Below are 14,867 nucleotides of genomic sequence, written 5' to 3' on the forward strand. Positions count from 1 at the left end.
ACAAACAATCATTCCAACAACGCAGACACCCTTGCACCATGGTGCAAGGGTGCCTGCGTTTGGCGCTAGGCACCAACTTGAGCACCAGCAGAAGGTGTAGGAATGCGTCGTATTTCATTAATACGGCATATTCCTGCCCTTTCCTTTCGAGAGAGGGCACCGCAGCAAAGGGACTTGCTCCACTGCCCTGCAGCAAAAACTAGTAAATGACTCCTAAGTGTTTTAAGAAAATCCGTCGCACCCAAAATCACCGAAAACTGATGCGCAGCGCTATGTACAGCCGTAAATAATAGCATATGTTTAAATTAAGAAAGTGTCCAATACTGGAGTTTATTCTGCTTGTGTCAACTCAGAATATTGACAGATAATAAAAACGATGTGCCACAGTGCAGGAAGTGAGGGAGATCCAAAAGAGGTGGGCGATTTACAATTTACGAGTTACAAGGCCAACTGAGCCAGAGCAGAGCATTCTTCATGCACTCATTGTTCGTGCACTCATTCTTCTTGCACTCATTCTTCATACATGGATTGATGCTGCTCTCATTCTTCCTGCTCTCATTCTTCATGCACTAATTCTTCCAGTTCTCAGTCTTCATGCGCTCATTTTTCTTGCACTCATTCTTCATGCATGGATTGTTGCTGCTCTCATTCTTCCTGTTCTTATTCTCCATGCACTCATTGTTCCTGCTATCACTCTTCATGCACTCATTCCTCCTGCTCCCAGTCATTCACTCATTCTTCCTGTTCCCATTCATGCACACATTCTTCCTGTCAGTATTCTTCCTGCACTCATTCTTCCTGCTTTCATCCTTCATGCTCTCATGCACTCATTCCTCATGCTCCCACTCTTCATTCACTCATTCTTCCTGCTCTCATTCTTCATGCATGCTTCATGCACTCATTACACATGCTCTCATTCTTCATTCACTCATTTTCCTGCCATCATCTTCATGCACACATTCTTTGTGCTTTCATTATTCATTCACTCATTCTTCCTGGTGGTATTCTTCATGCACTCATTCTTCCTGATATTATTTTCCCTGCCCTCATTCTTCAGGCAGTCATTCTTCCTGCTGTCATTCTTCAAGCACTGATTCTTCTTAAGTTTATTATTCCTGCATGTATTCTTCCTGCTAGTATTCTTCATGCACTCATTCTTCCTGTCATTCTCCCTCCTCTCATTCTTCCTGCTCTCATCCTTCCTGCTTTCATCCTTCCTGCTCTCATTGTTCATGCAGTCATTCTTCCTGCTATCATTCTTTCTGCTCGCATTCTTCATAAACTCATTCTTCTTGCACTAATACTTCCTGCTGTCATTCTTCATACACTCATTCTTTCTACTATCAATCTTCCTGCTCTTATTCTTCCTGCTGTCATTCATCATGCATTCATTCTTCATTCTCTCATTCTTCCTGCTCTCATTCTTCTTGCACTCATTCTTCCTGCTGTCATTCATCATGCATTCATTATTTTTCTTCCTACTATTATTCTTCATGTACCCATTCTGTCCACTATCAATCTTCCTGCTCTCAATCTTCCTGCTGTCATTCTTCAAGCACTCATTCTTCCTGCCATCATTGTTCTGCTTTCACTCTTCCTGCCCTCATTCTTCATGTCTTCATTCTTCATGCCCTCATTCTTCATGCTCTCATTCTTCATGCAGTCATTCTTCCTGCTCTCATTCCTCATGCACACATCTGTTTTACTAGTCTGCTTCATGTGCTCATTCTTTATACTATTATTCTTCATGCTGTCATTCTTGATGCTCTCATTCTTCATGCATTAATTGTAATTCAACTAAAAAATGGCTTAACTGGTGTGAACTCAGTAGATCAAAACATGAAACCCATGCAGAACATGTTCTCCAGTGACGTAGGTCCCTGCATTTAGCATCCCCTCTGAAGAGTGTTAATACTCATCCAATACCTGCTGAGAAGTGCTTCTCAAATTATATTAAAGGTAGGGAAGGCCCTGTAAGATGTGTTAGTACTGACGCCAAACTCAGGGCTCGAAAAAACTACTGACATCTACTGACCACTGGATACGGCGAGTTTGTTTTATTTTATGAGGGCCAGCTGTTTTTAGATTCCACTGGACCCTTCTGGCAAGTGGACAAAGAACATGTGTTCTGTTCAGTCAGAAACTGAAATAGCTATTAAGATGCCTTTAAATCTTATTCTTGTCACATTTGCTCTGTGTTCAGAGGCAGAGGTCATATTTTAATAGGATGAAAAAAAAGTCAGAACACTTTATTTGGTGATGTGTAAATGATAAATATTTTCTGAAACCCAGTTTTCACAGATTATTGTTAATACACTATATAGTTTTATCAGTAAAGCTTCAAGTTAGTGGGAAGGTTTTTGGATATTTCTTGGAAATTTCTGTCTGTAAATGACAGTGCGCTACCACATCATGATTTAGTAATATATTTATTAAAAGTGAGTGTTTAAACATAAACTGAGAAACACTCCTGCCCTGATGCAAAGCTATTAGTAAACTAAGGCAAGTCATGCATGGACCATGTGTACCCTATATGTGGGCTAGATTTATTACGTTTAGTGTATTTAATCAAACAAAAGAGGATTTTGTTTACAGCAGAAAAGCTGAACTCTCATATATTTGAAGGTGTACTCATGAGAATAAAGAAAAAGGACACTTGCACACCCTCAGTTCTGGCTCTGCACTGACAAGTCTTCTTTTTGTTCCTTGCTAGTGCAGCTGGAGTTTCATCGCCTGTCTCCTCTGTGGCTTCCCTCAGCCACCCTCATGTTTCAGCCTTCAAACTTATTTGGGAGGAGGACACACGGTCCCCCCCCGGGCCAATTTCTGCCCCTAGGGCCCAGCCATAATAATAATGGTGAGGTAGGTTGTGTGTCTCCACAGGCCGATTTCGGCCCTGGGGACTCCGTACCCTGAGCCCAGCCGTAATTTCAAAAGGGAGGCGGGTCACGCGGCCCCACTCCTGGAGCCATTAATGGCCCTGAAGAACCAATGCCCTAAGGCTGGCTCTTGCTATGTCCCAGACTGCCCAACCCTGGAACATAGTGGTTTCCCTGCCCACACTGGCACAGGCAGAGAAACCTGTGTTTGCTCTCATTGGCGGGAGCAATAACAAAGGTCCCGTCAAGTGAGAGGAAACACGAAGTCCGCTCCCGGCTGACCGGAGCTTTAGAAATGCTGCCAGCAGCTGGAAGCGGACTTCAGATCTCTTTCCTTGCCCACAGTGATACGAGAAGAGAACAGATCTGAATATTGCTCCCACCCGCAGGGAGCAGCAGTTGTAGCTGCTCCCTGCGGGCAGGAGCAATCCTGGCTCTGGGCCGCTGGGCCTTGGGGCTCCCACGGGGCCTCAACAAAGATATGGTAAATGCCATGGGTGTGCACCCGGGCACCTTCTTTTGTTGGCTGGGCCCTGGGGAATGGGGTCCCGGGGCGATATCAGCCCAGGGAGGGGGGCGTACAGGTCCCTTACCATTAAGGTATTGGCCAGGGGATAGGGTCCCAGGGGTCAAGTAGCCCTCCTCCTCCTCCTCATTAACTTTGGTCAGACCCCAGGAATGGCATCCCAGTGGTCAAAATTGGCCCAGGATGGGGGGCGCATACCCCCTCCCATATGTTAACAAGGCCAGGTCCCTGGGATGAAATCAACCAGGGAAGGAGGGCTGCGTCCCCCGTCCCTCATAAATATAATGCTGGGGTCCTAGGGATGGGGTCCTCAGGGCTAAAAACAGTCACAGGAGGGAGGCCATGTACCCCCTGCCCTAAAAAAATGTGCCGGGCCCTGGGAGAATGCGGTCCCTAGTGCCAAAACCAGCCCATTGAAGAAGACACGTGCCCCCCTACCTCTTTGGAATATGGCAGGGCCCCAGGGCATGGGATCTCCAAAGCCAATATTGGCCCGAGGAAGGGGGCTGCATGCCTCCCTCTCCCATAAATATAATAGTGGGCCCTGAGGGAAGGGGTCCCCAGGGTCCAAAGGGGCTCGGGATGGGGGCTCGTGCCACCCTCCTCATAAAAATGTGCCAGGCCCTGTGGCCCCCTGGGTCCAAAAGCGTCCCAGGGAGGGAGCCTGTAGGTTTGATGCCTTTGGGGAGTTGGCCACAACCTGTGGCCAGCGCCTTAAAGCAGCCAATCTGTGGGCCCCCTCCATGGGCGTTAGGGCACAAATTATAGTTACTTTAGATAACTCTAACTGCTGAATTTCTATGGTTTCATCTTTGAAAAATCTGAACCTAACCATAATATCCCTGTAACCTTTGTTTATTTTACTGACGGTAAGTGTATTTATGTAAGCATAGATGTACTATATTTAACTCCACATCTGCGTACCTTAAAGATCTATACATTGCTTTTCTTAATTCCAGCTTAGCTTGGATGGTATTTTACCAATCCAAAGCTTTAATACTGTACTTGGAGTGGTAAAACGCTTTTGCCATTTTACAGCTTGATGTGGATGGCACTGTGCTAATCCTGTGCTTAACAACTTTGCTGTAGAAATAGCGAAAGGCTTTGTCCATTTCCAGCTCGGAGTTTTGGGTACACTAGCACATCGAAGAGCTCGATTACAGTAAGATGCTGTTGCTTGCAACATCCAGACTTATGTGGGGGTATTCATTATATCCTTGAAAATCAAGTTTGCAATAACCAATGCTTGTAAAATGTCTCATTTATTATAACCAATGCTTGTTGATTATGCACATTGTATTCCACGTGCTCCAACTGTAAGTGCCAAAATATGTGCTTTTAACAATGTGATCTGTTTTGAACATGTGCGACAATCAGGAGGATAATTGCTCATTTCCTTAACACGCAACCAACTGCCTTTCCACCTGCTCCAACTGTAACTGCCAAATCAAGTGCTCTTCAAAAAAGCACAATGTGATATTGAAATGTACCACAATCAGGTGGACAATTGCTCATTTCTTTTAACAAGCAATCAAGTGCCAAATGGCACATGTGTACATTTGCTTCTTTAAGGATGTGAGGCCTTGCTTTGCCTCGTACCTATTGCTCTGCTCACCTGTTTCCAGTACAAGTCAAGTTCCTTGTTCTCCAGCCTGCCTCCAGTCGAGGTCCAGTGTTCTTTGTTCTCTGACCAGCTTCCAGTCGAGTTCCAGCATTTCTTGTCCTCCGGACAGCCTCCAGTTGAGTTCCAGTGATTCTCGCCCTCCAATGGCTTCCTGCGGAGTCCCGGCTTTCCTCTTCTGTCTTCTGCCGACGATCCCTTATTTCCTGTAAAAGAGAGAAAATAAGAAAGGTGAAAAAAACCAGTTTGGGTTCTTCTGAAATTTTCATGCAAATAATTTCATTTGAAAGTAGAGAAAGATTAATCGCTGAAATGAAACAAAAAAGAGCTCTGTCTTTTGAATAATTTATGACCATAAGAACGAGCATGATTTATCGTTCGGGTGGGAATCCAAGACACCGCTAAACAGACATTAAGGGAAGACATGCTTCCTGTAACTAACACTCCCCTGAGAATTAGGAGATATGAAACAAAGCAAGTTTATTAAAACTATTATTGACAAGCGATCACACCAGAACACAAAGAAGCCCTTTAATTAACTGGATTGTTTTTGAGTTTGGCCATTGCTTCAGAGAATCTGAAAGTATTGTAAAAAGAGGAAGAGACTTGTCCAGCTTTATCAAAACATATGCACAATGTGTGAACAATGTATAATTTCGCAATAGTTTATTCAAATTCAATGTATTAATGAAGTAATTCTTTTGCGGCCCAGCATCCTAAAAACCAACAACCCAGTATTTTGAGAAATCAGCAGTCCTGACACCCAATAGGACATGCAGTCCAGGGTCTAGTAGGGATTGTAGGGAGCGATCACTTATCCGCTAAGCCTGCTTTTTCCATACTTCACTGGCTCCCTATTAAGCAGCGTATTTATTTCAAGACCCTATGCATTGTTCACAGAGCCCTGCAAGATAAGGGTCCAATGTTCTTTAGAAAGCGGCTATATCTTTATGTCCCCTCTCGAAGTCTAAGGTCCTCCTCCTCTCGACTTGTGACCATCTTGCGGTCTAAGAGAGCCTGGGGGGCCAACTCCTTCTCCACCAAGGCCGCTCGTCTCTGGAATGATCTTCCCTCTGAACTCCGTCATGAACACTCAGAACTGCTTTTTAGAAAAAAACTTAAGACCATTCTTTTCTGTAGGTAGCTCTCTGAATTCTCCTATTGCTAGCACTGGTCAGGTTAGGTTTAGCGCTGGGATGCCTTCGGGTCACTACGCGCTTTATAAATCCTTAAAACTAAACTAGTAGTCCGATTCTGCAGTTTACAAAGCAGAAGCTGGTATTTTCTCTTTTTTCTCTTACCAAAACCTCCTTTCCCTTAAGAACTTGCGAGAGGGCAATATACTCTTCCTCGCAGTCACGTTGGTCCTCACCAGGATTGGGTAAGTATCATTGCCCCATCCGAACGCCTGGAATTTAGGTGAGTGGCACGCACAGAACACTTGGTGTGCCTCGCACTGTGCTAATCCTATGCTTAAAAACTTTGTTTGAAAAACAGACATTTGTGGTGAGCAGATTCAGAGTGTTGCTGGTACTGTAGGGTGCTCTGTACAGGAGCTGCTTTCCTCTTCTTGTTTGCATTATGTTTGCAGCACTCTAAGCCTGAAAGCGTAGTTTTTGGCATGTACTGGGTGTTCCCTTGTGTCTGGACAAAGCTAAACCTCTCTGAAGAGCTATAATGATAACAAGGCATAGATTGCTGTTATTCCTCCCAGGTTAGCTTGGGTGGTAGTTTTCTAGTCCAAAGCTGTAATACTGTGCCTGGAATAGTAAAAGGCTTTTGTTATTGTACAGCTCGCAGTGGATGGCACTTTGCTAATTCTCTGCTTAAAATCTTTGCTAGAAAAACAGACATTTGAAGTGAACAGATTCAGAGCTGCACTGGTGTTGTAGGGTGCTCTTTACAGGAGCTACGCTAAACCTAAACTTGGGAACTTCCCAGAGTTCTTTGCTTCTTTTTTGCATAATTGTTTTGACTTATATTGGATCTTCCCTTGTGTCTGGAAGAGCTAAACATCTTTGAAGAGCTATAATGATAGTGAAACACACGTCAGATGTTGCCTTTATTCATTCCAGGTTAGCTTTGATGGTATTTTACCAATCCAAAACTGTAATACTATGCCTGGAGGGGTCAAAGACTTTTTTCATGTTACATCTCTTTTTTTATTGTTAAGTAAAATGCCCATTGCAATGCATGGTGTTGGGGGTGGGGGAGTTGGATGCGGGGCCTGGCCTGGGATTGTGCTGCCCGCACCCACGCTTGCTGCTCCTGCGCCACCTCCTCCTTGCCATCCATTGTCCAAGTCCATGAACCTGCTCCCTCATTACAGCCTTGTGCAGCCATTGTTCTGCTATTTCCCTTCACACCTGCACTGAACAGTTAGCTTCCTGCCCCATCCACCTCCTCCCTACCTTTTGTTTGAGTCCATGCACTAGCCCCCTCCCTGGTTGTCCGATGCACTGCCACTGCCCTCTATTTAACTTGATGTCCCTGTACTCCTCTCTTGCCCTCCATTGACTAATTCCATGCCCCATTATTGCCCCCTGCTTAGCCTCTGTGCTTACCTTGCTTCTCCTCCTCTCCTCCCCCTGTCCTCTGATGCCTGTGTGCTTTCCCCGCTCCCTCTTATTTGCACACCATGTTTTGTGGACCTGCCACTGACCCTCCTGTCTACTCTGAGTGTTCAGTTGAGCTGTCACTACCCCTCCCACCTGCCTAGCATGGTCCGATGGCTGCCTCTTGTCCCTGCCACCTCCACCCTGCTTGTCCAAGTTCCATGCCCCTATTTCTTCCCTCCTCTCCTCCATGGTCCATTTTGCTGCCACTTCCTTCTGCCCTCTATGATCTGTTGTGCTGCAACTGCTCCTCCTGCCTGCCCTGCATGGTCTGTTGTGAAGCCCCTTCCCCTGCCCTATCTTGTTGGTGACCAGCCCCTACCCATCCCTTCTGTCCTCCTGGTCCTTTGTACATGCCTCTGCCCCCTCCCTCCTGCCCACCATGGCCGTTGTGTTGCCACTAACCGTCCTGCTTGCCATGCATGTCCTTCTGTGCTGCCACAGCCTCTCCTACTTACCGTGTGCAGTCAGGTTGCTGCCCCTAACCCCCTCCCACCTTCCCTCCATTGTCTGTGTGTATGACATAGTCTCACTGGTGTGATGTGCTTCCAGTGCCCATCCTGCCTTGCTGTTCTAGCCCTAACCCCTTCCCTCCTGCCCTCCGTTTTGCATGTGCAGGCCCCATCCCCTCCCTTCTGCCTTGCCTGGTAAGTTGTTGTGCCCCTACTCTCCCCCTCTTGCCCTTCATAGCCTGTTATGCTGCAACTGTCCCACCTGTCTGCCCAGTATGGTCATCTTACTTGCCTTTTTCCCTCTGCTTTCTGTTGTCCATGTGCATGTCCCTGTCCCTGGAGTTTTTGTTTTTAAAAAAGACAGTGCAATTGATTTTCTCCATTGACTTTCATTATAAAAGAGGAGATTTTAGGCACGAGACAGATAAAAAAAACATTTGGGGCTTAAATACAGCGGGAGTCTCCTGCCTGAATCGGTTCTATTGCCTGTATGATTGTACGGACACTGCCTTTCCCTTCCGCCCTCAGTGGTCTGTTATGTTGCCACAGCCTCTCTTGCCTGTCCTGCGTGGTTGGTTTGTTGCCCCTGCCCCACTTTCCCCTGCCCTCCATGGTCCGTAGTGCTGCCACTGCCCCTCCTGCCTGCCCTGTGTGGTCAACTTTTTGCTACTGCACCCTCCCCCCTGCCTGCAATTATCTGAGTCCATGCCCCTGATGTCTGCCTCCCCACAGTAATGAGCAACTAGATTGCTGACATTCTATATTTATTACCAAAGTAAGGTATGTATGATGTCATCTTGATGCAATCAAAAGTGTAATACCTAAAGCATATCCTTTAGAAATTATAAAAATGAAAGGGTCTTATTCCTATAGAAATTATGGTTAGTGCACTAAAAAACTAAAACAAGGACATAGTTTCTGAGTTCTCTAATAGCGGCAAAGCACTTTTAAATTATTTGCAATCTTGATGTGCTTTTTTATCCAGTTGATCACTTGATTATATGTTACATTTAAGGGAGAGAATGTAGCGTTACGGCCAAAGCTGCAGACTTTGCATCTTTGAGTTTTAGGGTTGGTACGACATCCTTTGATTCTGGGCAAATAACTTAATCTTCCCTTGCCTAAAGCCTAAAAGGAATATGTCCTTATGTAATGTAACTTATGCTCATGTAAAGCATTCCTATACTTCTGGGTCAAGTCTGTGCTATATAAAACTGCAGAAAACAAAAGAAATAAGTGTTTTGCACACTTCTATCATTGGCCTATACTTGGGTTATATTTGGGTGATATTTGTGCTACATTTGGGCTCTTTCTTCACTGGTGGCCATCCTGGGAGACCTATTTGTTATGAATCTCCCTAATCTCATTTACTACAGTATCCTCAGTAGAAAATGCTTTCAGTATTCCATTTCGATTCCATCAAGATGGTAGTCAGATGTGTCACACTTTTGGCATGAATTCAGAATGTTAGCACTCTAGTTGCTCATTAGAACACTGTAGTAAACTGCTGATAACCTCTATGGGGAAATCATGAGAAAACTGTTTTCTCTCAACCGTGATTCATGAAATCGCAGCAGAAGGCTTTTTCGAAGGATTAAATCACCTTAGCAACAAATAATTTATATTGTAACTAAAATCTGTTATCACCCGTTATACATTCTCCTTTTTGTGAACCACAAAGCCTGCCATTCATTACAATGCATTTTAACGGGGTGCTATCATGTATATGGTCCCAAAATGGCTGCCAGCACTTTCTGGTTAAAGAACTGACAGCCAATCAGATCACACCATGAGATCCGTGCTTAGGGTCCGCCCAGATAGCTATATTTCTTTTTCCTTTAAAAACTACTGAATGAATTTACACCAAATCACCAAAAGCACGCTTTCTGGACCAAGAGCTAGCTTTCTGCCAAATTGGGTGTAGCTCTGTTGAGTGGTTCGGGATGTAGTCGTGTTCAAAATCCCTATGGAAATTACCATGGAAAACCCACTATTTTTTACACCCCCTACTATTTTCTTAGCTCCCACTTGACAAAGCACCCTGGAACCTACCATGCACAGTAAGACCAATAGGACACTGTTTTTTGAAAAATTTCATGAAGATTCGTCAAACGGTCAAATAAAACTTTCCCTATAGAAACTAGTATGTAATATGCACACACATATCATGAAGGTAAGCGTATGTACATAAGCATACGTTTACTATAGTAAACTCCACATCTGTGCACTATATATGTGTGTGTGTGTGTGTGTGTGTGCATGTGCATATATACAGTATATATCATGACGGTAAGTGTATGTACGTAAGTACAGATTTATGGCAGAAGGAGGAGTTTGGGAAGAGTCAATATATTTGCAGTCCCTTGATGATATCTGCATTTTGAACTATTGTTTCTTCTTCCTCCACCCACCTGTACACTCCTACTGGCTAGGTGCAGTAACAGTCCGGCCACTGCTGAAGGAGACACCCGCCGTCACACTCATGGTGACCTATTATAGGAAGGAGATCAGCGTGGACCTGGTGCCGCTCATCAAGAATCCTTTCTTTGGGTGGACCATCCCATGGCCACGTTCTGGACAGTCCTGGCTGTCTGCAGAGAAGATCAGTGAGATCAAGGACACTGGCGTGGACCTGGTGGCCAAGCACAAACTGTACTGGAGGTAGGAGATGGACTGGAAAAATAATAACTTGAAAAGGATTCTTGTCTTTACGAGGCTGTGACGTGGTTTTGGGTCTCCTTTTTGCTACTTCCATGAGGAGAATGGGATTGCATGGTCCCCTGCAACACAGAAAGACAGTTCTAGTATCCACTTCATTCCAATCTCCCCCCATATTAACAGCTTACCAGCCTGGGCTTTGTTAGTGCTGAGTGCACAATACAGCCCTGCAATGGGACAGTGAAGTCACATTAAACAATCAAATGTGTAGGGGGCTTAATATTGGGAGTATCTGGGGTAATTGAGAGGCTTAGGCACTTCTGGTAGGACTTTAGGTTTGTCTGTTTTCCTCCTGACCTCCTTTTGTGCTCTTTCAAACCCCTTCTACTGAACTAGCCATCTCAGGCCAAACCACCCCAGTCTCCTTATGATATAGGAAGCCTGTGTCTACAAAAGTGTGCACCTCGCTCCCCTAATCAGTGACAGCTGGTTACTTTTGAGATTGATGGTGGTGCAGAAGTCATTGGTGAATTTCACTGAGCAAGTAAGTGAGCCCAACTCATACAAGGAGTGCTCGTGGACAGCAGTGTTTACCTCCCCAGAAAATGTTAGTATGTATGTGGAATTTGTGTAGCACAAAACTAGTCAAAAGGCAGTAGCATGCTGTACAGGGTCAAACGTAAGCATGCTGGCAATAAGTGATAGGGGAGGCAGCTGGTTTGTGGATTGTTAATGCATCGTGATGTGGTGTTCTTTAAAGTGGTCCATCTTCAACTGTTTCCTAAATTCGGGCAGTCTTGTGGCAGTCCTGATGAGCGCCTCCATGGAAAAGGTGTACTGTTTGTTTTAGATTTTTTACACTTCTTAGTCTGGAGTCTGATGGTGTCCCGGCTACAGGTGTAACCCGCCAAAGTACCCCTGCCAGAACACCGCTGCGCGGTCAAACGACCGCCGTGGTGATTCTGGCTTTCCCGCTGGGCTGGCGGGCGACCGCCAGAAGGCCGCCCGCCAGTCCAGCGGGAAAGCGCCTTCAACGAGGAAGCCGGATCCGACTGGAGCCGGCGGAGTTGAAGCCGTGCGACGGGTGCAGTAGCACCCGTCGCGATTTTCAGTGTCTGCTTGGCAGACACTGAAAATCTTAGTGGGGCCCTGTTAGGGGGCCCCTGCAGTGCCCATGCCAGTGGGCACTGCAGGGGCCCCCAGGGGCCCCACGACGCCCGTTACCGCCAGCCTCTTCCTGGCAGTGAAAACCGCCAGGAACAGGCTGGCGGTAAGGGGGTCGGAATCCCCATGGCGGCGCTGCAAGCAGCGCCGCCATGGAGGATTTCCTAGGGCAGCGGGAAACCGGCGGGACACCGCCGGTTTCCCGTTTCTGACCGCGGCTGTACCGCCACGGTCAGAATTGCCCTGGATGCACCGCCAGCCTGTTGGCGGTGCATCCACGGTCCCCTACCCTGGCGGTCTCGGACCGCCAGGGTAGGAATGACCGCCTAAGTTCCCACTTAGGTGTGTACGGAGAGAATTGACTCAAATAGTGTTCAGGGTCCTACAACAAAGTGTTGTGTACACTCAGGGCCCCTTGCTATGCCACTGCGTCATTGTTTTTCAACTCAGTGGTGGTGCTAGCAGTGTACTACACTACTCCATATTTACAAACTGACACATTGGGCCCAATGCATCAGTCTGCGAAGCCCTGTGTCACATTATACCTGCGCTGGGAATATTGTTTGCAAGGTAGGCAATCCCACTAAAAAAGTGACATACAACTGACACAGTGAAATTTACAACTTTTCACTGCATCACTTTATGACTTCACTGTGTCAGAATTTTACTGCCTGCTCAGACCAGGCATAAAATTGACGCATGGCTTTTTCCAATGGGACTCTCCTCACATTGCTGGAGCTGAGTCAGTTTAACGACGCAACTCCAGCAATGCATCACTTTAGCACCAACAGATGTGTCAGAATTTCTGACGCATCTGTGAAAACGTGCGCCATGGAGCTCTGTGTTGTAAATACAGCACATCCATGACGTTGTTAGGGGATGTGCGGCAGGCGCAAGAAATCTGATGCATCAATGACGATGCATCTGTTTCTTGTAAATAAGGCCACAAGTTTTTGGCTCAGCTCTTCAACATTGTTTTCACACCCACGAGTGGCACGAATGAACTTAGTTCATTGCACCAGCGCTGAATGTGAAAAAGTGATTCAGCAGAACCCCATCCAGTACATAAAGGAGGTGGTGTCAATGCTTTTGGGTTAGTAAGAGGGAGCTGCGGTAATCCAAACGATCGTTCATTAATGGTTTACACACTCAAGAGCACTAAAAACGGAATATGTATTTCAACATATTTATTTTAAAATGGTTATTTTAAAGTGTTGAGATCTAGTGCACATAATATTGGTAATATCACACAAGATAAAAAAGATCAACTGAGCTTTTTAATTATAATCAAGATAGGGAAAAATCGTAACATTGCAATTTATAGCCCTTACTTCCTTACTGTGCTGTCTCTAAGCGCTATGCTAGTTCTAGCAGAGGAATAAAAAATAAGCCTGAGTTTCGGAGGCTGAACGGCAGGGTTGGTTGTCTGCTTGGAATAGCTTGTCAGTTACGTCAAGGCCAAGAGCAAGGAGACTGCGAGCAAGGAGACTGCGTCTATGAGAGAATAAAATCCTGACACCAGTATGTGAAGGCAGAATGGAATGCTTCTCAGAGCCTCGTGGAGTCTCGCTGGAGGCTTCCTTGGTCACAATGGAATCTGGCGCTGTGCTCATCTGGATCTGCGTCTGTGACCAGGGTGAAGTTTCTCTCCTCACTAAGTTGTCAAGTGGTAGTCCTGATATATTGTATAATATGTAAGATGGAATATGGAATATGCAATGCCACCTTAAGAATGTTTTGACACAGTCATATGACATAATAATTTATATTGTCAAAGGTGGCAGCATCCATGGTCTGAGATGGTGACCTTCATCATCTAGGATAGATTTGGGACCAAAGGTAAACAAGCTGGACAGGCTAACTAAAATAGACCCCATAGCTAAAATGTCCTGTATGTGCTTAAGCACCTAAAACTAAAAGAAAGATGCCTAAAAGCAAGAGATTAAAATAATAAAATTATGAAGGGAAACAGACATAAAATGTATTACATTCCTGGAATAGTTTCTAAGCTAAATAGTCACTAATTTATCAGTGAATGTGTGTTTGATTGATCTTGCTTGTCAAACATATTCATTATACACGTGCCAGAAATGTGCATTTGTTGAAACATCAATTCACACTTGCTGCATATTTAATAGCACATGTCTTGAAACTGAAAGGAAAAAGGGTTCTCTGTGCTGGAAGAAATGATCCTTACAACAGAAGAACCTGGTCCATGTACATTATCTCACTAAAGTTTCTTCTAGATGCCATCATGAGCCAATATAGGGTACATGTGGGAGCCAGGCATAAACTTACTGACAGTGAGATGACCCTGGCAGCATCATTTTGGATCTTTTGTAGCTGACCCAACTGGATATTATTCTCTCAGTTTTTTGTGAATGTGTTCAACTGTGTTTCATGTATGGATGATGGCTGGATTTCACATTCAGGGTTTTAAATTTGAGGTCACATGAAGAACTAAGGGCCAGATGTAGTAAGCCGTTTGCATGATGCAAACTGCGAAAATCGCAGTTTGCGCCATGCAAACAGCCTTCTGCGAAGCACATTCACAATTTGCGAGTCAGTACTGACTCGCAAATTGTGAATGCGACTCGCAAATAGGAAGGGGTGTTCCCTTCCTATTTACGACTCGCATCGCAATGCAGAATTGCTTTGTGACCGCGAATGCGGTCGCAAAGCAATTCGCAGTTACCACCAGTGTCACACTGGTGGTAACTCATTCGCAAAAGGAAAGGGGTCCCCATGGGACCCCTTCCCCTTTGTGAATGTTGCCCAAAAGGTTTTTTCAGAGCAGGCAGTGGTCCAATGGAATCGCAAATGCAGAAGTTGCTACATCTGGCCCTAAGAGTCTGTAGTGCATGCATAGAACCAACAAACATCAACTCTTTTTTGGAGGTGTTGAGAGAAAAATAGTTATTACGCATCCCAGAATGTATCATCTTCTATAGC

At 45.3% G+C, this 14,867-nt stretch overlaps 1 protein-coding gene across 2 annotated transcripts in view; it reads left to right on the top strand.

Annotated features, from left to right (window-relative positions):
* Positions 1–14,867, top strand: part of LOC138258027 (protein mab-21-like 3) — a 36,083-nt gene that overhangs the window by 1,719 nt on the left and 19,497 nt on the right. For both annotated transcript variants that reach the window (XM_069205923.1, XM_069205915.1), the window contains exon 2: positions 10,526–10,754. In XM_069205923.1, coding sequence (XP_069062024.1) covers positions 10,526–10,754 — 229 coding nt within the window. The remainder of the gene's footprint in view (positions 1–10,525; positions 10,755–14,867) is intronic.

This window comes from Pleurodeles waltl, chromosome 1_1, assembly GCF_031143425.1.
Source record: "Pleurodeles waltl isolate 20211129_DDA chromosome 1_1, aPleWal1.hap1.20221129, whole genome shotgun sequence".
In the NCBI taxonomy this organism is placed as follows: Eukaryota; Metazoa; Chordata; class Amphibia; order Caudata; family Salamandridae; genus Pleurodeles; species Pleurodeles waltl.